Genomic DNA, 24,268 nt, shown 5'->3' on the forward strand with positions numbered 1-24,268 from the left:
GGAATGGTGGTGGAAAGGGAACCGAATACTGAAACCCCTGATGGGCAAAGAATGCGTTCAACGCATTCCCATACCACCGCTGTTGCATGTCCACATGTGCAACATACTCGCTAAGACGGTCAATGCCCTGAGCCAGATAGCGCATATCAATCTCCCGCTCAGGTCCCTGCTGCACTCCCTGAGGAGCAGGTCGACGCCGCTGGACCCGTCTCGGCTGTTGCTCGGCAGCACCCTCCTCATCTGCCTCATCATCTGCTCGAACCCTCAAAACACCATCACCACCCCGCTCTAATACGCGCATCGAATCCAATAGCTGAAGACTCATCGGCCTCATGTCGTGAAACACCATCGATCTCGTGATCTCACGTGTCATCAACTGGTATGATCGAGCTAACCGTGTGATAAAATGCCCTCTGCATATCGGGCTATCTCTCCTAAGTCCCCTGGCCCTCCGTCCCAAGTATGCAGCTAAAGCAACTGGAAGGTTCAGGTGCCTCCCTGGAGTAACTAGTGCCCATAGGAAATACAGGTCTGTCGAAGGCACTCTCTCACTATTCTTGTGATGAGTGAGAGACATAGAAATCAACCGGTGCAACATTCGGTATGTAGTGGACCGAATCATCCCCCCTCGAGCGGTAGATGGTGTATAAACTCCTCCCGTAATCTCGGCCCAAAATGTGTTCTCATTATAGTCCGCTGGCCGTTCCGTGAGACAGTCAGCAAGGAATGCCGGGAAGTGGACACTCCTCGTCTCGTCGGCTGTGTAAATACCCACCCGAGTCGCAAGCTCTATCACGCTGCATTCCCGGCTCACTCCTCCCAGTCTGAAAGCAAAGGCTGTCCTGTCATCGAGTGGCTTCCTAGGATCATAGGAAACTGTAGCGTAGAACTCCAGCAAAAACTCCCGATACACAGGCTCCTGGATCCTGAACAAACGCGCCCATCCCTGACACACAAACAATTCCACACCACTCGCGTCCGAGTGTGTATATTGCAAAAACTCTTGGATCAATGCAGCAAGTCCAGTCCTGGTAGCCAACTCCCAATCAAATGAGGGTGCAATATCAATCTCCTTTGTGAGAAGCAAGCTCAAGTTGGTGACATAACGCGCCCGGGTAGCATCGTTCAGCGTTTGCGGAAATTGTAAAAAGCGATGATCGGTCACATCCTTGGGAGGGTTGGTTCTTTGTGCCCTTCGAGCCATAATCTGCACACATTAACACATAACACAAAACCAACAAAATATGGCAGCATTAATAGATTTTTAAACCAAAAAAAATGAACCTGGGTAGGGACATTACGCTGGGCGTACATCCAGTGTACGCTGGGCGTACGTCCAGGTTCCACAGATCTACGTCCCGGTTACTTTACTTGTGCTAAAATCATAACCCAACTTAAAAATAAACACAACAGGGGCAACAGAATGTTAACATGTCGTGGTCCAAAGGCTATAAGCTAGAATCGGGACCATCTTTAGAAATCCATTCCCATAATCTCGTAACTATTTAAAATTAACAACCACTTAATCAGGGAAACTGCATAAAGTAGTCAAAGAACTCGAAATCAGTCAAGATCTCGCAGTCAACAGGGGTACGCTAGGCGTACGTTCCCGAGTTTAAACCGGCATTGTGGGACGGAAATTAGACTAAATTAGGTCCTAGGATTTAGTTTATTAACTGAAATCGGTCCATTCAAGCCCTAATCAACACATACAATTGCGAAATCGGCCCTAATTCGAGAAATATATAAACCCTAGATTTCAAGCAAAAGCTAAATGCAGCTTATTCCACCGATTTGACCTGGGAACCGGAGCGGGAGATGCGGGAGCAACATCCAGAGTTATTTCAGGAATGAGACTTCGAGGGCGAAGTCAGATTCTAGTGGGGGAGAATTGTAACATCCGGGATTTCAGGTATATTAATTAATCTTTTTATTTTGAGTTTTGAGAAGGGACTCGGCGAGTTGGTGCATAGACTCGCCGAGTTAGGACGCGGGTTCTCATCCGGACTGATGCTCAGACTCGGCGAGTCTGCGACGTTTAATGAAACCCTAATTTCTCGGGTTTGCGGCCTATTTAAAGGGCCTTATGGCCGTCATTTGCGCTCATTAGTCCCCAGAGTGAAACCCTAGATCAATTGAGTGATTCAAGTGAGGGAAGAAGCCATTGTTGATTCTTGGAGTTATTGTCTAGCAAGGGAAGAGAAGATCTAGCCAAGAGGAAGCAAGAGAGGGGTGGATTCTTGAAGAGCTAAGGTCCAGGACATCACATCTGAGGTACCATTCGAATCCTTCTTTGTTATTGTGATGTTCATATAGATTTAGGGTTTTTGAACCCATTTGTGGCTAGATCTAGCATCATTAAGGTCCCTTGGCGAGTTATGGCTCTGAATCTAGACCCATAGAGGTCCAGAGCACCTCCTTGCCCAAGCTTTATGTGCATCCATGGAGGTTTTAGATTGGGATCTATGTATTTGAGGCTAAACCTCCATTAATGAGCTATATGATGCTTAATGAGCACCAAGATTCGAACTTTACGTGGTTAATAAGTTTAAGGGGACTGGATTTATGAATTACTAAAGTGGATCTGACCTTAGAAGGTCGTTTGAGGTTGTGCATGGAGTGCACTCGCCGAGTCCAATCCCAGACTCGGCGAGTTGGTGCGGGTTGTTCAGAGACTTCGGACCAGGGACTGTGTAACCGAGTCGGGTGAGTGACTCGGTGAGTTGGAAGAGATTCAGAGGGAATCAGGTTCCTATAGGGACTCGGCGAGTCCACGCCAGACTCGGCGAGTCGGGTTGACCGTTGACCAGTAGTGACTGGTTTGACTTAGTGGTATTAGTCAGTCAGAGTCAAGTAGTATTAAGTAAAGATGCACCTGTGTTGTAGGAGGACGACATCTCGGGAGATCGAGCACTAGTGGTTGAGAGTTTTACGAGTTAGCGAGACACGCGAGGTGAGTCTTCTCACTATACGTTACCTTGAGTGGTATTATGAGTTGACCAGAGGGTCTTATGTGTTATGTATGAGATTGTGTGCTATTTATGAGATTGTATGCTATGTGTTATTGTATGCTGTATGACTATATAGACCGGACCGGAGGGTCCAACGATTCAGATCGGGCCAGAGGGCCCAATGAGCTATGACTGGACCAGAGGGTCCGACGAGCTGCGGGACTGGAAGGTCCCGCTGAGACATCTTGACCAGAGGGTCAGGTTAGCCTCGAGTGGCGTATTTGCAGTATGTGGTATTTTGGGGAACTCACTAAGCATTTATGCTTACAGTTGTTATGTTTGATGTCTCAGGTACCAGCGAGGACCGTGGGAAGGCGATGGCTTGACACGTACACACACACTGATGGAGATTTTTATATCAGAGATCTTGGGATTTGTTTTGAAAACAGAATTGATTATGGATTTTGATTTGTGATGTGATACATTATGTGATTTTGGAAAAATGAAAAATTGCTTTGAAAATTTACGGTGTTACATACCGTACCCCTTATGAATCCATCGATGGAACCAGCTACTGCCGCCACCCCTCTTTTCACCTATGCTTGTTGAAACAGACGCATACCTGACCCTGTTTCGGATACGACTCCTGTATCCGTTGAGGCCACAATCGAGGCTCCTCTTGCGGTTTTTACTGCCCGGCCACGCTCTGCTACACTTTGCCAAAACCCGAAAAAGAAAGTTCCTTTTGATCCAACGGCTTTACATACTTCCACCAACCATGAACAGGAACCAACAACCTTCTTGGCTGTTGTTAAACTCCCTCATTAGAAGCAAGCTATGGCTGATGAATATGATGCGTTAATACAAGTTTGATTCAAACATACTTGGAATTAGATTACCATTCCTATAAATTCCAATTCATTTGTAAACATTCTACGAGGCAAACACTTATTCCATTCTTTTCCTCTATCTGCTAGGCTTATAAGGTGTTTAGTTTATTTCGTTTTATTTTGTTTTTAAAATTTGACAGTGTCTGATTAGAAAATTGCTTTATATATGCTTACCTTTTGATGATTATGATGTTTGACCATATTAAGCCATGCTCATTTGCTTATTTACAGGTTCTTAAGTTTAAGCACAAGTACACAACAATGTGATGAATGGCAAGTAAGCACAAGTATTATCTTTGTCGAATATAACGTCTCAGCTACCACTTGTTAATACGACTCTCTTCTGCAATGAAATTAAGAATAATTCTATCATACTACCCTAAACATTCCAGATCCAGCCACCCCCAACTGGAATCAAGGAAACAGATGATCACATTACAAGTTTTTGTATGTTTTGTCCTGTCTTATTTATTTCTTGTATAAGCATCATCAGCATTTTTTTTACTCATCCTAGTTTTTCAATTAGTTAGTCGTCTTGTGACCATTGTGCAGAATTTATAAATCCGAAAACTTGAAAATTGCTAGTTGATCAAATACGAAACAACTCTGTAGTTTCCTACCAAGTGACATTCTTGTGAACATTGTCCAGTTTATCTAATTTTGTACTGTTACACTTGAAAAGCTTTCATCTGCTTAATTAATCTTTGTTACAAAAAAACATTCATTCCGGAGGTCTAATAAAACTGTAGTCATTAAGCATGACATTCACACCATCTACATATTATCCTTCTTTGGTGGCATTGCTCTCAACTTTCTGAATAAAATACTTCAACTCTTTTTGAATAGTCTTTCTTGAAGGTGACATGACAATGTCATGCCACACGGAGCCAGTTTCATGGATAGGGTTGGGGTTCCGGTAAAGTTCATATATGGAGTTTGCTTTCTCGTTCAACCTTTCTAACATCCTTAAGTATGCTATCTCATCAGGATCCACCAACAATGTCTTCTCTTTTTCTTTCCATCCTATCAACTTTAGACAAACAGTTTCACACATACATACATACATACATACATACATATATATACATACATACATATATATATATATATATATATATATATATATATATATATATATATATATATATGTATATATCTACGAGTTAAAAGAATATAAACAAGATAGATAGATATACCTTTGGTGGTCCATCGAGATCATTGGTTAGATATAGCCTGGCATTGTCTACTATGTTACAATATGTCTTAAATGCAGTGGCAAATCTCTTGTGTGATGTTAACTGTGACCTCACCCTCACAGCCCTTCTACACATGATTGCTCTCCTGTTAATTAATTACAACAATTAAGCAATGTAAAAAATGCAATTTGTAGTATATATTATTAATATATATGAAAAAAGGGGTTACCTGATGCCTCTAATGACAGCTAAATAAGCATCACAGATAACGCCAACAAGTTCTATCCTGTATGGTCTTCTTCTCTTTCCATCTACAGGTTCAGTCTCTTGTTCAAGCTGTTCCCAGTAGTTTTCTGTAACGCTTCCATCAGCATTCACCTTGTATCCAGCCCCCATTCGATACCTTTTTCTGTGGACATTTCTTGCCATTGTTATCGTCTGCACAACAAACGGAACCCATGACAGTGTTCCATCCATGATCACGTCTCTCCCTTCATTTAGTGCTGTTACAAGCAGGGATGATGCTGCATCCGTTGACGACTGATGCACCTGTGCACATATATATATATATATATATATATATATATATATATATATATATATATATATATATATATATATATATATATATACAAATTCATCTCTATAATTATAGTATTAACTACCTCTTGATTAATCTTTCTGACTTTGATTAATTAATTTTATTTTAATTAATGGGGAAAGAAATTATATATTAAGAGAGCATATATACGAGTTCAGCTGTTTGAAGCATGTCATGATGCCCTCTGGAGCTGAGAGCTCTGTAAATCACATCAGACTCTTTGAAGGCATCCGCCTCTATTACAACTGCATTTGCGGATGCTCCTGCCCAAAATGGTCTGTGTGTAGTGTAGTGGCAATCACAAAACAAATGAGTCTTTTTATGATCAGTAAATAAGTCAGTTTCATTATATATATGACTTACTCTTTGAGAATGTCTTTAAGAACTGTGCTCTTTCCGGCTCCCATGCCACCACCCATGAAGAGGAGGACAGGGCTTCTATCTTTGTGGGCCATGGGAACCATAACATCAGTACACTGTGAATCATCAGCAGATACAAGCCCTATTGCCTTCATTTCCTCCACCAATGTTGTAAACACCCGCGCTACTTTCAGGTTCTTCGTCACCCTCTCAAATCTCTGTTCCCTGTTTGATTTCACAAATTCACAACATTTCATTAAAATGACAAAATCCCAACATTCCGATTCATAATCACCAATTAATTCACCATAATCAACAGATAGCATAATACCTGGTAGCTTGCATGACTATGTCCTTGAGCTTCTTTTTTGGTTCTTGATTATCGGAACCAGCCAATACCTGAAATCATAGTGGAAGAACTCGTTTTATTTTTATTTTTATATTGGATCTAATTAATAATCGCAAATAGACACAATCCAATATATCTATAGAGAAATACTAATCACCTGACTGATCATGAAATGAGCATTGCTCCAATGAAAAGCAAAGTAACTGAGAATGCACCTCTCAAACTCCTCCACCAGCTTTATGAACAGCGAATCTGCATCTTGTTCACCAGCAAAGAACAAATACATCTCTTCCTCACATCCTTCTGCTTTCATGATATATTCAGCTGCAAACCTGAACAGGTTTGGGCACTCTCTTCTATCCGAGAACCCTATTTGTCTCGCTGCATGCATGTAAGCATTTCATATATATAAACAATATTGGTCATACACATGAACACACGAAAACAAGAATAATGATGTGGTTTTATTAATTCATCTTACTTCTTACCTACATACTGAGAAAAATGCTCGAGCTTTAATGGCTGGCCAGTGTCTGAAACTTGTATCCGAGGGATGATCCGACCTTGTCTCCTCTTGAACCCAAAATGCATGCTGGCAGCGATGATTATGCCGATGGAAGACGCTACAATGATCTGAGTGTACACCGGTTTTTCACTGCTCATGATAGCATCGGAATCTGCAAAAAATAGGTGTTCGATGAGAAATTTATGTCGTTAATTTAAAAATCAGGATATGATTTTGTATCACCTTTCTTCATGATTTCTTAGGCCGACGACAAGTTTTTGAGATGGATATATGAATGCAGAAGATATTGTTGGTTTGTCTGGAAAATTTTGAGATCTGAAATTAATGCTGAGAATTAATCAAATGGGGGAGCGAGAGAGATGGAGAGGGAAGTGGAGTAGAAGGTGATTAGGAGGGGTGTCAATTGTCATTTGTCAAGCTAAACTCTTCATGGAATTTAAGGACTTTTGTAGTAACTGATTTTAGGGATGATGACTTGTAAGGGTAACGAACTTTCGACTTTGTTCATATGGAGTCACTAAACTTTTTTTCGTTATCTATTTGTCACTGAACTATTGAAACTGTACACATTTTACCCTTATGACCGGTTGTTGTCGGTCATAAGGGTAAAATGTGTACAGTTTCAATAGTTCATTGACAAATAAATAATGAAAAAAAGTTTAGTGATTAAATATGAAAAAAATCGAAAGTTCGTTTCCCTCTAAAAAAGTTCAATGACTAAAACTCAACAAACTTCCTCTTGTATTATGTTTTAGCAAATTATTTATTTTTGTTAAATTCTAGCAACATTTGTTGATGAAGAAATCTACGAAAAACCGAAACCGAAAAAAAAAAACAATGATTTTATATTTTCCAAAATAAAAAATCAAAATTTCCAATCCGGTTTTGGTTTTACAAAACAACTAATCATTCTCACTCATGTGAATTATAACCATTGGTTTGACATGTGGAATTAAAGAACACACAAAGAACACGATGATTTGGGTGTTTAATAGATGCATTGATTATGAAAGGTGTTTACAAAAAAAGATCTAGATCCAAATATACATAATTAACACACACTAACACTCTCAAGCACACCTCTACATGTGGTATGAACCCACCTTATATAGAGGTCTTTACATCTCTCTCTCTCTCTCTCTCTATATATATATATATATATATATATATATATATATATATCATGTCATAAGGCTACTTTACCACATGCAAGTGAGTCTACAAAAGTCAAACCATTTACAAAGTCATACATGGATAACTTTGTACCCAATATTCTCCCCCTCAAAGTTAGGAATGGATGACCCACTTCAAATCTTCCAAACTCGAGCAACTTCACGAATCGAGCCTCAAACGTGACACATGTAAAGATGAACATCAAATCTTCAATTCTTCTATGACTTTTCAATATGGGTTATAGAATGTGAGACCATACAAACCGAGCATCAAAAGGTAATTAGGAGTTTCTCATTCTCCAAAAAATCATCCAAAATTTGAGCATTTATGCACACTCCAAAAATCTTCAATAAGTCCAAACCCATCATGAACCGAAATCTCTTCCAAATCTCTAGTCGAATCATTTCATAAACTTCAAATACTCTGAGGCCACTTCGGTCTTCAAGTTAGCATAATATGAAAAATTCAACTTTCGAATTTCCATATCTAAATTTCTCCTCATTTTTATAATCGAAAAATGATTATAAACTTTCTTCATCAACAAATGTTGCTAGAATTTAACAAAAATAAATAATTTGCTAAAACATAATACAAGAGAAAGTTTGTTCACATTTAGTCATTGAACTTTTTTACAGGGAAACGAACTTTCGATTTTGTTCATATTTAGTCACTAAACTTTTTTTCCTTATCTATTTGCCACTGAACTATTGAAACTGTACACATTTTACCCTTATGACCGGTAACAACCGGTCATAAGGGTAAAATATGTACAGTTTCAATAGTTCAGTGGCAAATAGATAACGAAAAAAAGTTTAGTGACTAAATGTGAACAGATTCGAAAGTTCGTTACCCTTACAAGTCATTATCCCCTGATTTTATTTGAAAACGCAGAATTTACTTTCATTTTAACAAATTTCTAATCCAAAACCGAAATAAAATGTGCAATTGATGATAAAGCCTTTGCTAGAAATTACAATTTCTCAAACATTACAACAATTCATAAAACGCATATACACTACACAACAAACAAATAGATTTATTTATTTACATATTTTAGGGTTAAATGCAAAAAAAAAAAAGCATATTGTCATTTATCTATTTATTAGTTAACTTTATATACTTATATTGTATTCTAAATTTTTTAACACATTGCATTTTGAAAAATGTACCTCTATCATATATCATTATATTTTTCTATTAAGACAAAATATAGAAAAAACATAACCATTAATCTACCAGCATTCAGGAAAATCATTATATATATATATATATATATATATATATATATATATATATATATATATATATATATATATATATATTTTACATTTTCAATTATTTTTCAGATTTATCCAAATATCTGTTTTTTTAAGAAGTTACCGGTTGTTATGTAATATGACATTTATCTTATTTGTTTTTAGGTTGACATAGAAAACAATAAGCGATGTCACTTATTTTTGTTTGAGTAAATGATGTATTTTTCACGTTTTACCTTAGACAATAGGGAATATCACTTATTTTTGGTTCCATGTTAACCTAACAACGAAAAAGATAATGGCATGTCACAAAACAACTAGTAATTTCTTAGAAAACTTTGATATTTTGTTTAATGTAAAAGGTAACTGAAAATCTAAGAACTTTGATGCATGTAAACAAATGTAAGGGTTTTATGAATATTGATAAATAAATGATTGTGTTTTCTAATTTTGTCATTTTCATTAAGATATATTATACTTTAACAAACCCACAAAATTATAAAAGGAAACCCGGTTAACTAGTCTTTCACACCTTGTTTACGAGTTCTAGTAAAAAAAATAAAAGGGGTAGGAAAATATGAAGAGATAAGAATGGGAGAGAAAAAAAAGGAAATTGTATGCTGGCGTTTTTGAGTTTGAAAAAAATGAAAGGAAGATTTGGAAACAAACACTCTTAATAAGCCCACATCCATCAAAATTTGTCCAAATTTGGAGGAAGATTACGAGAGAAGATCATCATTTATATTCAATTATTTTTTCTCTCTCAAATTCCTTCCAAAAAATAATACCAGGAATAAGATAATTTATCTTTTCTTTCCGTTTATATTCACTTCCCTTCTTTTCTTTCCATAAGTTGGACTAGGAAACAATATGCTTTCTTTAAGCAACCACATGCATCGAAAGAGATATACTAGCAAGGAGCTAGAAAAACAATTACAAATAGTTCAAAGGATTTTTTAACCAACTAATCCAATCTAAAGAACTCTTACAATTCCTATTTGAGAACCATAAAAACAAAAAATCTTTAATAGTGTCAACACGTTCAAATTTTCAAATATTCCCTGCTTGAAAGACCATACTATTCCTGAATTTCCATATGCACCAAATGAAGTACACATAATGGCATCAACTACTTCTATCTTTTTGGAGCTACCCGATAAGTTATCAATAAAAAATAGACATTAGGGGTGAAATAGAACTCCAACCGATCCAATTCCATGTAACGTCCCAAAAATTAAGACTAAAAATTTTGATTTTTAAATTAATAAAATCATTATCCAAAGCAACATCATAAAAACCATAGTGAATCAGAGTGTATCAATAAACATCCCAGTACATCAGAGTAATATAAAATGTAGAACAATGTGGTGTGCGCACTGCAATCATCCCAGACTCTTCCTCTTCAAACAAGAAGTAGCTGAAAACATCAACCGAAAATCGTAAGCACAAAGATTAGTGAGTTCTCCAAAATACCACATACCATCCATATCCACCAGACATCGGTCCCCGCCGGACATCGAGCCCCGCTCGGAACAAATCTATCAATCATCAGGCCCAGCTGATATACATACAAAAATATAAACACATGCAAAAATCACAAAGATAAATAACATACAATATAATCATCAGGCCCCACCTAGTAAAACATATCATAAAACTTACATGTAGAGTCACACAAACAACTAGCATCCTAATCATAATAAACCATGGGCCGAAATTGGTGCCTTCGACCCCCTAAACACAATGAGGAAACTCACATCAGGCTACTGAGTCTCTCAGATAAATTCTCGGTCTGCTGATTCGGAAAATCCCTGTGCTAACATCATGAGTAATACCCAATTAATAATTGGGTATTAATCCAAAATCAAGAGTCTAGATTATTGGATTAGTGTCTAAGTCCATAACTATTTTGGTATGTACTTGACCCGATGGTGCATGGTCCTTTTGGGTTGCCTTCACCAAAGCAACTTGATAGGATGAATTATGGAGAGAAAGGATTAAATATGATTTATTAATATATTATGAGAATAATATATTAAAGGAGAAATCATATTGTTTAATTAATATTAGTCAATAATTAATTGGTAATTAGTTTTGTGACTAAAAGAGATTAATTAAACTTAAGGGACTGGAATTGTAATTATAAGATAATTGCAATTTGGGCCATGGATTGCCTTTAAATAAGGGGTGGACGAATTCTACGGGGAAACCCATAAGGAAATCGTCCAAGGCCTTAATTAAAGGAGTCTATGGGTTGCTTAGGGCTTAAGCATCCAAATTAGGGTTTCCTTGTTAGATAACCCTAATTGCCTCACTATAAATATACCCTTTAAGGACCAAAAACGTGAAAAAGACTCCTCTAGGGTTTGTAGACGTTTTTGGGCAGCCTCCATCCTCTCTCCTCTTCATCCTATTGCTTATGGTGTTTGTGAACCATTAGAGGAGTGACAATTGTGACTCTAAGCTTTCTAAAGTCAATACAAGGAGATTTGGGATTGTTATTGCTACATAACAATCAAGGTAACATCTTAAACCTATTTTCATGTTAATATGATTACTTGAATGCTAGGATTAGGGTTTATAGTCTTGGATAACTTGCATGTACAATAGAGAAACCTAGATCCAAACATTAGGGTTTGTATGAGAACATAAGATGTCTTATGACCAAAACCCATCAGTGGTATCAGAGACTAGACAGGTTTCTATTGTATTGATGCTTGATATGATTAAAAAATTCGATTTTTGTGTTTCTGGGGGCTGGACTCGCCGAGTCCATAGATGAACTCGCCGAGTCCATGTTGACTCGAGGAGTCCATGCCTGACTCGGCAAGTCGGCTGGTCAGATGGAGGGAAAACCGAGATTTCTTGCTGTTTTTGCTTAAGGATAGTTGCCTTATCATATTAGATCAATATTAATCCGATTTTATGATATATTTGACTATATTCCTGATCTAATTGAAGATATTTATCAATTAATAAGATAATTGTTTCCTTATATGATAATTGATTAATTATTTTGATTAAATTGGTAAATTGTTTTGCAAGAAATCATTAAATAAATCAAATATGGATAATTATGTGATTAAATGTTAATTTAGATTATTTTTATTTGATCCTTGTTGTTATGAAAAGTTTCATGTTTTCCCCTTTAGGTTTTATAGTTTAAATTTGAACCCAAAGGTTTTGTTGTTTTGAAATTTAAATAGTTAAAACCCTAATGTTGTGAAATGTTTCAAAACTTGCCCTCAAGTTTTGGAATTTAAAAGTTGATTAAAAGTTTAATTAGGAATGCTAAATTCTAAAACCCTAGTAATGTTTTGAAAAGTTCAAATCACTCCCTTATGGTTTTATTAATTAATTAAGGTGTATAATTAAAAGAGGTTTAATAAATCCATAAAAGTTTAGGTTAACAATTTAATTGAATTAAAAGTGTAATTGTTAAATTTAACCACCTAATATTTTAAAAGTGTAAAATACACCCTATACTATATATAACATTAAAAGTCTAACATTATATATATGTATGAGTAAAAGTCAGTCTTACCGTTAGTAGGCCTCATTCACGAAGCTGGTCTATAAAGGGTGTTTAAGGAAATTGCCTATAAAATGACGATTGAATGGGTATCCACTCTTACCCACCGCACTCTTGACTAGTGGAGGGTCGTTAGCCGAACGGGTAGGATAGGACGAAACCTTCCATTATAAGTATAATGATATACAAAAGTAACTAAATGTTTTACAAATTCCCAATCTTCGTTACTTAGGCAAAAGTGAATTGATGCAATTCCATGAAATTACACTTTGTGCCCTTGCAAAGACGTTAGTGGAGCGTGTGTGGTTTACCGGCACACTAAATGGTTCTAAGCAAAGGTAGCAAAGGGTGACTCAATGTTTGTCATAGTTCGGTGGAGCGTGTGTGGTTTACCGGCACATCGAATAGGTGACTGTAACATGTGGGGGCACCATGTAGTTTGCATGGTTATTCACACCCGCTTTGTGATCCTCGGCATCCCAGTCACAAACAAGAGGGGCATATCGAGATTTAAACATGCCATTGAAATGTTCAATGAATCTCTAAGGATCTAGATTTAAAACTTAAATTTCTTTTTCGTTTTTCATGGTGGAAATTAGTGAATCGTCATTCACTTACGTTCAAATGTTCTGCAATTTGGGTTACGGCATCCCTCTCCCGAGTTGTAGAATATTGTGTTGGGTCCTAGCCTTAGTATCTCATTTGGGTGATTTACTAAGGACTCAATCAATCAACTAACTTGAATTTGTTTTCTCCCGTTTTGTAGATGTCAAAGTTCGACAACTATGGTCTTCCCAAATCCCGTGGAACAAGCTTTCCACATGAAGATGATATTCCACGATTCGATCGAGGAACAAGAAATCATGCTTCACTTCCTCCTCCTCCTCCAATTATTCTCCCTAACCCACAAGTTCGAAGGCTTGAAAAGTTCAAGATCACTCAAGCCCTTTTGGCAAGTAAACATAAAGAAGGAAAGCCGGTGTGTGCACACGTCCTAGGGATGAAGTCACACATTGATAGGTTAAGAATGTTGGGATCCGTTGTCTGTGAGGAGATGACTGTTGATTGGGTTCTTCAGTCACTTCCTAACTCATATAGTGAGTTCGTAAGAGAGTACTATATGATGAACCGCGACGTGACCCTTATAGATCTCACCTATATGCTTATTGCTGCTGAATTAACAATGGTTTGGCGCAATGGAAAAGCAAAGTTGATTGGTGAATCTGCCTTTAAGACCTCTATGGATACAGACAATGGCAATGAAAGACATGCTATGATCGGAAAGTTTGATCATAAGAGAAAGGCAATGTCTGAAGTAGTTCCATGTCATGTTCCAAAATAGTCAATTTGCTTTTATTGCCAAGAGAAGGGGCATTGGAGACGAAGCTGCCCCATTTACCTAAGAGATCTAAGAGATGGGAGAGTCGAAATGTATGGCTCTAATATAGGTAAAATCCATTAACTAACTCTTTTAAGCTTCTATTCTAGATCCTTAATACATAATGTGATAAGATTACAATTGATGTTTTGTAGGATCGAAGAAAAGAAAGGAAGCTTAAGGGAAGAAGTGAGCAGAATTTGAAGATTAGATTCTTGAGCTGCTACTTAGAGTTAGAATTAGCTTGCTAAGAAAGATGTATTAGCATAGTTTTTCAATGAATTGCATTGTAAGGACAAATTTTTCCGCACTAAAATAAAATTTGATTTTATATTATTTATTTATCCTTGCAATGGCGTATATGAAAATTTGATGTTTAAATATTAGCAATAATGGATTTGGTTCTTATTATGTTATTTATGGAAAGTCGAGAATTTACCTAATAGGGAGAGTTTCTCATCACCCAAATTTCAATTGGACAGAAACTTGGAATCATGCAACTTGGTTGCACGATGAATGAGAAATTTCATATTTGGAAATTAGACTAATTCATTGACAAAGTGTCAAGTGAAGGACTTGGAGGATCGAATACACAAAGTTGCGTGTTGATCAAGTCCACCATAAGAGTAACAAAGATATTCGTCATGATTTACTAAAGGTTTAGTAAATATGATTATACTTATAAGATTAAGTGTAATTCTGAATTGATTGAAAAAGTTTAAATCAATAGCAGAACGAATAAGAAGAATCAAGTAGGCAGAAAAATAAAAGTTTCTCCATTCTAAGAAGAAAGGAGAGTACCTTTTATGCTTTATGATAGGTCTTAATGATTAAGAACCATATCTCAATTGATCCTCTAAGTGAGTCTTAGTACAATTGTATGTTTAAGAAGAGGAATCAAGGATTGAAGAAATGGTTAAATCAATAAGTCAATCATACTTCGTTCCAAAACAAGTCTTAATGTTAAGAGTGTGACATTGAGTGATAAGTATTAAGAAGGTTTATAACATTCATCAAATGTGGAAAGTTGTGATGTCTTGGATAAGACAAAGACCAACTAGGACCAATTTATGAAGTGTTTTGATAAAAGCTACACTAACTCTTGAATATTTGTTTGTCAAGAAATGGTTGTTGAAAAGAGAATCTTATATGTCAAGGAGTCAGTGGGAGTCTTGTTTGTCTTGAAAGGTTTCAAGAATAAATCAAATAAACCTTATCGATCATCACTAGCACACGAGTTGAGGTTTACAACCCATCGTGTTGACATTATTTTGTTTCTGTGCCGATCCAATCGAGTTAATTATGCATGTGAATTCTATGAGTTCTCATTTGAATGCATAAAAGGCAAGGACCTTGATCAATGAAAAGTACATTGATAGGAAAAGGTGAACTTCTTAACCACTTGGAAGACATGGTGGGCAGTTGTGCTACCATAAGGCAAGAAATCGAGGTTAAGAAAGTTCGATCCATATGAGTTTGAATTTGTCGTAAACTTTGGTTTTAACAAATTCACATGGATAGGAACACATACACCGTTTAAATCTAAGTGTCATAAGATTTCCTCCTTCATGAAAATGATTGTGAGGAAATGCTTTCACTAAGAAAGATTTTAAGAAGATAGTGATTGTAAAATTGCATTCTCGAATTCGATTATGGTTACGGTATCCCTTTCCATAATTTGAATTGTGAGGTTTGACAATTAGTCTTAATTGTTTAGACACACATATGAACTATCTATGGCAAATGTGTATAAGTTCAAGAAGCCTTGATAAAAGATTATCAAAGCATTAAGTATTAGAAACATGGACTTAAGAAATTCAATATGTATTGTTTTTCTGAAAGTTAAGTTGTTTCTAAATACATGTCGAAGCTAGTGGGAGCATAAGTGTTATGTTTTATAATAATCATCATGATAGTGGGAGCATAAAAGTTATGATTGTATGATTATTATAGAAAGTATTGCAAGTTGGCAATATTAATTTTAGAAAACAAGAGTTATACCTTGCAAAGTTGTAAGGGTTGTAAAGTTGTTTTGCTATAATTAAGGGAAAGAATATTATGCTTCATTTCAAATCTAAAGGATTAGGTTGAGAAATGTTAATAAATTTAGTCAAGGGTACATAGTGTGTTCTTAAAATTTCGATTATGATTACGGCATTCCTCTTCACAATTCGAATTTTGAGAACATAACAAATAAAATATTATGGCAGAAGATTGATGAAATATCAAATCTTTATGCATCGTGTCCCATACGCTTCAGGTATTGGATCGATTGCAAATGCTATAATATTTGACCATTCTAAAATTTTCCAAATGTCTAGCGAATTTAGAGGGAAAAAGGACAAGAATCGGTTTTGACTAAAATAATTAAACAACTATCAAATGACAATCCAAAGTTAGCCGATGATTGGTTGCTTGTGAGTAGTTGGAAGTATAGTATTGGAAAATATGGAAATGTTTCCATATTGGATGGATCATATCGACATTATTATGAGTAGATGAGATTCTATTAAGAATGAGTTGTCATATGGAAAATATGGAAACGTGTCCATATTGGGAATTGAATATTGAAAATCTATGTCTAGATTAGAAACTTTTATGCAAAAGGATGTTCAAAGGAATGTACTTTGAGTGAGAGACATCATATCTAAGGAATTGTCTTGTAACAATCTCCGATAGAGGACTTTGTAATATCATTGGCAATAGTCTTTGTGACTTTGGTGCAGTGAATTTACGAAAGGACAATTGCATAAAATGTTAGAATCTAGCATCTATAAGTAGCAAGAATTTGATATTCTTTCACTTATGAAAAAGGATTTGGAGTTGTGAAATGAGAATGATTGGAAATGTGCTCAATTTGGTCTATTTCACAAAGTAAGAACCATAGGTAAACATTGTGTGCCCATAATTTATTAATAGATTAATAAATTAATATAAATGAATTTATTAATATGTTAAAAGATTAATATATTAATAAGAAATCATTTTGTTTAATTAATTGTTAGCCAGAAATTAATTAGAATTAATTTTGGGGTTAAAAGAATTAATTATAGAGTGCAGGGACTAGTTTGCAATTATCTAATAGTTGAGTGGAAGGCTCTAGAACCCCCTTGGATAAGGGTGGACGAAATCTTTAGGGGAAACCCTAATAATTTCGTCCATAGGGGCTTGGATAAGACCCTTGGGTTTGCTTAGGCCCTAAGCAAAGGATAACTAGGGTTTCCCTAAACCCTAGATCCCTCAGCTATATAAGGAGCCTCCTGGTTCATGTTTTGGTCACTCTTTTCTTTTGAAGAAACCCTAAGGGCCGAAATTTTGCATACTCCCACTCCCCTCTCTCCTCTACTTTCCTTCTTGCTAGTTTGGGTGTGATTCCATTAGAGGCATTACACTTGTGGTGCTAAGCTTCCAAGAAGATCAAGATCAAGATCAAGGGAATTATCAATTGTTTACTATAACAATTGAAAGGTATGTAATTACTAAACCCTAGCTTGTTAATTTCGAAATTAGCCTCTCTCCTCTAGGGTTCTTGTTTTGCAATTCAAAGTTGTATGTTCAATAGATAAAACATAGATCCAAAGTAGGTTGCATGTGAACTTATGAATTGTTTTCTAGTTTATTTGTTTTACCTAAAACCCATTAGTGGTATCAGAGCCATTGTTTGTTTTAAATTGAATTGTTATAATTGTTGAATTGCAAATTAGGGTTTATAGCTATTAAACCCTAAAGGCCATTTTTTTCGATTTTTAGGGTTGTGGATCAAAGGGTTTTTGAAAACCCTAGCCCCCAAAGAACCCTAATCGAAATTAGGGTTAGGGTTTTGAAAACCCTAGCCTCCTCCCTTGAAAATTTCGAAATATGCTATAAAGATTAGGGTTTCTTTGTTTTGGATAATAGTTGCCTTATTGGATAGTTGAGAAAAATAAGGAAATTATCCTATCCCCATATTTTCGAAATCTAGAAGGGATATGGATTAGGATTAAATTAATTGTTTAATTTAATTAGATAATCCTTACAAGATTTAATAAATTAATTAAAAGTTAATTAATAGATAAATATTAAATCTAATTAATTGGTTTTAAATTTAAAATTTAATAGTTTAAATTTCGAAAAAAATTTATATAAACCCTTGAAGTTTTAAAATGTTATTAAAACACACCTTATATATATATATATATATATATATATATATATATATATATATATATATTATAATTAAAAGTTAAATATCATATATGTATAAGAATATGGTCAGTCAAATCGCTAGTATGCCTCATTCACGAAGCTAGTCTATAAGGGGGGTATAAGGAAACTGCCTATAAAATGGTAGTTGAATGGGTGTCCACTCTCACCCACCGCTTCCTTGATTAGTGGAGGGTCGTTAGCAAAACGGATTTGATAGGACAACTACTTCCCATTAAAAGTATAATGCTATTAAAGAAAGTACTAGAACACTATTTTTCAAAATCCCAACTCTAGTTACTTTAGGAAAAATGTGAAAAGTATGCTAATCCATGAAATTGCACATTATGCTTTATTGGTCGTTAGTGGAGCGTGTGTGGTTAACCGACACACTAAAAGGCACTAATAAAGAGTAGTAATGGGTATCTTATAATTATCATTTTGATGGAGCGTGTGTGGTTTACCGGCACATCAATAGGTAATGATAAAGACAATAAGGTTACCAAGCACATTTGCATGGTTATTCACATCTAGTTTGTGATCCTCGGTATCCCAGTCACAAATAGTAGAGCATAATCCGAGATTAAAACATGCCATTAAATAGTTTTAATGTATCTCAAAAAGAATTAGGAATTTCACTTCGTTTATTTTGTCTAATGGTGGAATTGGTGAATCGTCATTCACCTACCTTTATGAGATTTGAACTTGGATCTCGGCATCGCATTTCTAAGTTGTAAATCGTCATAGTTGGGTCCTAACCTTGATATGATATCTTTGGGTTATTATATTGAGGTGTCTTGAAATCTGACTAAAACTATCTTTCTTTTCAGATGTCTACTCCTGGAAACACTTCTGCTTCATCATCCTCCAGCCACAACTTCTCTATACTAAACATCTGCTCCAAAGTCGTTATGGATGGCTCCAACTATAACGATTGGATGCGTAACATCAAGATGGCGCTTAGATTCGAGGACAAAGAGTATGTCCTTGAAAAGGAGCTCAAAGAACTTGATGAGTCAAAAGCCACTCCCGAAGAGTATGCTGCCTACAAGAAACACTATGATGATGCTACCAAAGTGGCATGCATCATGGTTGCAACCATGTCCCCAGAATTGCAGAGGTACTATGAGGACTACTGGCCTTTTGAGATGAACAAGGACCTTATGTAAAAGTACCATAAGCGAGCTCGTCAAGAAAAGTTTGAGGTAGTCAAGTCACTCATGGCTTGCAAGATGAAAGAGGGGGAATCGGTTGTATCTCATGTGCAAAGAATGCAACGCTACATAGAGTGTTTGGTCAAGCTCAACATTCACTTCGATGAGGAATTGGCCATTGACATGGTCTTGAACTCGTTGCCTGATTGTTATGGTCAGTTTATCTTGACTTACTATTTGAACAACACTGAGCAGACTTTGGCCCAATTGCACAACTTGTTGCAGACAGCTGAGGCAGGGATGAAGGGTAAAAGTATACCCTCCACACCTGCAAGTGCCCCTGTCTTGGCCATTGGACAGGGAAAGGGGAAGAAGAGGAAAGGTCCTCCCAAGCAAAACTGGAAGAGCAAGGCTCAAGCTGTGTCATCTAGTAATGACCCGAAGGCTAAGCCCAATGGTTCCACTCCCCATGTTTCTGATCCAAAAGAGGCCATTTGCTTTTACTGCAATCAAAAGGGGCATTGGAAGAGATCTTGCCCACAATATCTGCAAGATATCAAGGATGGCAAAGTGAAGCCATCCTCGGCAGGTATTTACACTATTTCTGCTAATAACTCATTATCTTCTCGTTCATGGGTCCTTGATACAGGATGTGGATTTAATATCTGTTCTGATTTGCAGGGGCTAAGGGAAAGTGAGGAGATAGAGTATGGGAGAATAAACTTGATCATGGGGAACAGAAAGTCTTCACCAGTTACCAAGATCGGAGTTTATCAACTTTTGCTCAGTAATGATGTTAGATTAGATTTAATAAATTGTTGCTATTCGTCTGAGATGACGAGAAACATTATTTCATTTCATGCATTGTTCAGACAAGGTTTTAAATATTCTTTTAATGATTTGAGTGGTTCAATTTCTGTTTATAAGAATGGTGTTTTTGTGTTTGAAGCTTTACCTTGTGATGGTGTGTATGTAACAGTGACTTGTGTTGATAGCTTAGGAAATAGTGTACTTAATATTGACTTGTCTAATAGTGTAGACAAGGCATGCTTGTGGCATTGTCGTCTTGGACACATTAACAAGAAACGCATAGCCCAACTCCAAAAGGATGGAGTGTTGGAATCATTTGACCTAAAATCAGATGATATGTGTGAATCATGTCTTTTGGGAAAGATGAAAAAATCACCATTCACAGGGTCTTGTGAAAGAGGTGAAGGTCTGTTGGATCTCATACACACAGATGTGTGTGGGCCCTTCAGATCAACCACAAGGGATGCTAATCGATTCTATGTGACTTTCACTGACGATTATAGCAGATATGGTTACATCTACTTGATCAAACATAAGTCAGAAACCTTTGAAAAGTTCAAAGAGTTTAAGCATGAAGTCGAAAATCAATTGGGCAGAAAGATCAAGATACTTAGATCCGATAGAGGCGGGGAGTATCTTAGTACCGAGTTCAACGACTATCTGAAAGAATGTGGGATAGTCTCACAATTGACTCCTCCTAGGACACCACAGTTAAATGGTGTAGCTGAGAGGCGTAATCGAACCTTGTTAGACATGGTTCGTTCTATGATGAGTCGTGCCTCGCTTCTTATTCACTTCTGGGGGTATGCCTTAGAGACAGCCGCCCACATCCTCAATCTTGTCCCTACAAAGAAGGTTGCCAAAACACCTCACGAAATGTGGACAGGGAAAGTTCCCTCGTTAGCACATATTAAAGTCTAGGGTTGTGAAGCTTTCGTAAGACGAGAGACTCACGACAAGCTAGCAGCTAGAAGTGAGAAATGTGTTTTCATTGGTTACCCAAAGCAGTCTTTTGGATATTTGTTCTACAGACCTAGTGAAAACGTGGTGTTTGTAGCTCGAAGAGGAGTCTTTCTAGAAATAGAGCTCATATTCAAAGAGGACAGTGGGAGTACCATTGACCTTGAAGAGATTCAAGAGTCAACCAATGAAGGAACCTTATATGACACTAGCACTCAACCAGAGGAAACAGTTCCTGTTGAACCGGTTGATAAATCATTACCTCTTCGAAGATCCAGTAGGGTGAGTGTGCCACCTGAGTTGTATGTTTTCATATTACTTCAGATGGTGACACATTCATAAGTGACAGAACACTGGTAAACTTAGATGAACCAGTCACTTATAAGGAAGCAATGGCAGGCCCAGAGTCTTCCAAGTGGAAAGAGGCAATGGACAGCGAGATTAAGTCCATGTATGACAACCAAGTTTGGAATTTGGTTGATAGTGCACCAGGTCGGAAGACAGTTGGGTGCAAATGGATCTTCAAGAAGAAGACAGACATGGATGGGAATGTGCATACGTTCAAGGCTCGACTGGTTGCAAAAGGTTTCACTCAAACCCCAGGAGTTGACTATGATGAGACTTTTTCGCCGGTGGCTAAGATTAAATCTATTAGGATATTGCTCGCCATAGCTGCCTTTCATGACTATGAAATCTGGCAGATGGATGTCAAGACTGCCTTCCTTAACGGGAAGTTGGCTGAGGATGTTTACATGAGTCAGCCAGAGGGTTTTGTTGATGCAAAGTTTCCCAATAGAGTATGCAAGCTTGAGAAATCCATTTATGGATTGAAACAAGCATCTCGCAGCTGGAATCTTTGCTTCCATGAGAAAGTCAAAGAGTTTGGTTTCTCTAGAAGTGAAGATGAGTTTTGTGTGTATATCAAGGCAGTGGGAGTATAGTAACTTTTCTGGTGTTATATGTCGATGACATATTACTCATTGGTAACGACGTTCCAACCTTGAATGAAGTTAAGTCTTGGCTTGGAAAGTGTTTTGCCATGAAAGACCTAGGAGAAGCCGCCTATATTCTTGGGATTAGAATATTGAGAGATAGAAAGAAGAGACTAATTGGACTTAGTCAAAGCACATACTTGGATAAGGTACTAAAGAGGTTTAGTATGGAAAAATCCAAGAAGGGAGAGCTACCTATCCAGAGCAATACCAAATTGAGTAAGACTCAATGCCCGAGTACAAATGAGGAAATAGATGACATGAGTCATGTACCTTATGCTTCCGCTGTCGGATCGATCATGTACGCTATGACATGTACTCGCCCTGACGTGGCATTTGCTTTGAGCATGGTCAGTCGCTATCAGGGAAACCCAGGTAGAGCTCATTGGATAGCCGTGAAGAATATACTCAAGTATTTGCGAAGAACAAAGGACTGGGTCCTTGTACTTGGTGGCAATGATACTTTGAGAGTAGATGGTTACAGTGATGCCAGCTTTCAGACGGATAGAGATAACTTCCGTTCTCAGTCAGGCTGGGTATTCTTATTAAATGGAGGAGCAGTTACTTGGAAGAGTTCCAAGCAAGATACGGTGGCTGATTCTGCTTGTGAATCAGAGTACATAGCAGCAAGTGAAGCGTCAAAAGAAGCAACTTGGTTGAGGAACTTCATCGGGGATCTCGGAGTTGTTCCAACCATCCAGGAGCCTATGGAACTGTTCTGCGATAATGAAGGAGCGGTTTCCTTGACAAAGGAATCGAGAGATCATGGTAAAACCAGACATATCGACAGAAAGTACCATTTCATCAGACATAGAGTAGAAGAAGGCCATCTTATAGTGAAGAGGGTGTCATCTGAAGATAACCCAGCAGATCCCCTCACAAAGGGTCTGAGTAGGGCTAAGCATATTCAGCATGCTCGGAGCATAGGATTGAAAGATGATATTAGTTTTAGTAGTTAGATTAGTTTTCTGAAACTTGTAACAAAGTAAATGTAATTGACTTTTGGTGATTAAATAATAAAGTATTATTTATAAGTTTGGGTTCTACCTTTTGTCAATTGTTTATTATTGTGTTTCATTTTGCATGTTTTACTTCCCGAATAATGAGATTATTCAAACTCCACAGTCGCTCGTACTTTTGGAAGTAAGTAGTGAATCAAGACTGTCATGAACTGGATTGTAGATTGTCTAAGGATAGACATGGCAATGTATTTGCTGCAACGTTCATGAGTACTCAGAAATTGAGATTTGAGTATTGGATAAACCCTCGCTCAGAGTATTACTTCATGGAATTCATCACGAGTAATACTGAGACGATAATATCTTATAATCTTGAAACAGAGATATATGAGTTGTGATTTGCAAGTTGGCTATGCATTGGTGATACGAAAACGCATCAGTAACTTGGTGTTATAAAACGTATTATCATGTATGGTTTGATGAGTAAAAGATACAAGCATATGAGTCAATGTTTATTCGTTCCTTTTGCCCTAACGGGAAAAGCGATATCTATGGGCCCCTCGATGATTTGGTGTTGACTTGTGTGCTGGGCCTAGCCAGGACTAAATTGATGTGTTCAATTAGAAGTCCTACATCATCACAAATCAGGAATCGGGAAACATAGATTCTGGACAAAGAGGTTGATTGCATTCCATGTCTTTTGTCTAGGGATATCTAGCAAAACGAAGGATTATATGATCACTTATCTTAGGACACGTAACTGACTGGGTCAGAGTTCGGCAGCAGCTTTTTGGAAGCTACAATTTGCTGGTCAAATTTAGAAGGCATACTAGCAATTATAGTTATAGACTTATCCAAGTGGGAGACTGTTGGATTAGGTGTCTAAGCCCATAACTATAATTGGTATGTACTTGAATTGATAGCAGCATAGTCCTTTTGGGTTGCCCTCAAACCTAGCAACCAAACAAGGAAATTATGAAAGGAGAGATATTAATTTAT

At 36.9% G+C, this 24,268-nt stretch overlaps 1 protein-coding gene across 1 annotated transcript in view; it reads right to left on the bottom strand.

The window, feature by feature from the left end:
• Positions 1 to 15,713, bottom strand: part of LOC111881285 (calmodulin calcium-dependent NAD kinase) — a gene marked incomplete at its 5' end in the record, with an annotated part of 29,579 nt that extends 13,866 nt beyond the window's left edge. The window contains 10 exons of the mRNA XM_052767613.1: positions 232 to 263; positions 4,646 to 4,871; positions 5,038 to 5,182; positions 5,267 to 5,586; positions 5,789 to 5,915; positions 6,002 to 6,223; positions 6,330 to 6,397; positions 6,505 to 6,728; positions 6,836 to 6,994; positions 15,683 to 15,713. Coding sequence (XP_052623573.1) covers positions 232 to 263; positions 4,646 to 4,871; positions 5,038 to 5,182; positions 5,267 to 5,586; positions 5,789 to 5,915; positions 6,002 to 6,223; positions 6,330 to 6,397; positions 6,505 to 6,728; positions 6,836 to 6,994; positions 15,683 to 15,713 — 1,554 coding nt within the window. The remainder of the gene's footprint in view (positions 1 to 231; positions 264 to 4,645; positions 4,872 to 5,037; positions 5,183 to 5,266; positions 5,587 to 5,788; positions 5,916 to 6,001; positions 6,224 to 6,329; positions 6,398 to 6,504; positions 6,729 to 6,835; positions 6,995 to 15,682) is intronic.
• Between the last annotated feature and the right edge of the window lie 8,555 nt (positions 15,714 to 24,268).

This window comes from Lactuca sativa, chromosome 9 (assembly GCF_002870075.4).
Source record: "Lactuca sativa cultivar Salinas chromosome 9, Lsat_Salinas_v11, whole genome shotgun sequence".
NCBI lineage: Eukaryota > Viridiplantae > Streptophyta > Magnoliopsida > Asterales > Asteraceae > Lactuca > Lactuca sativa.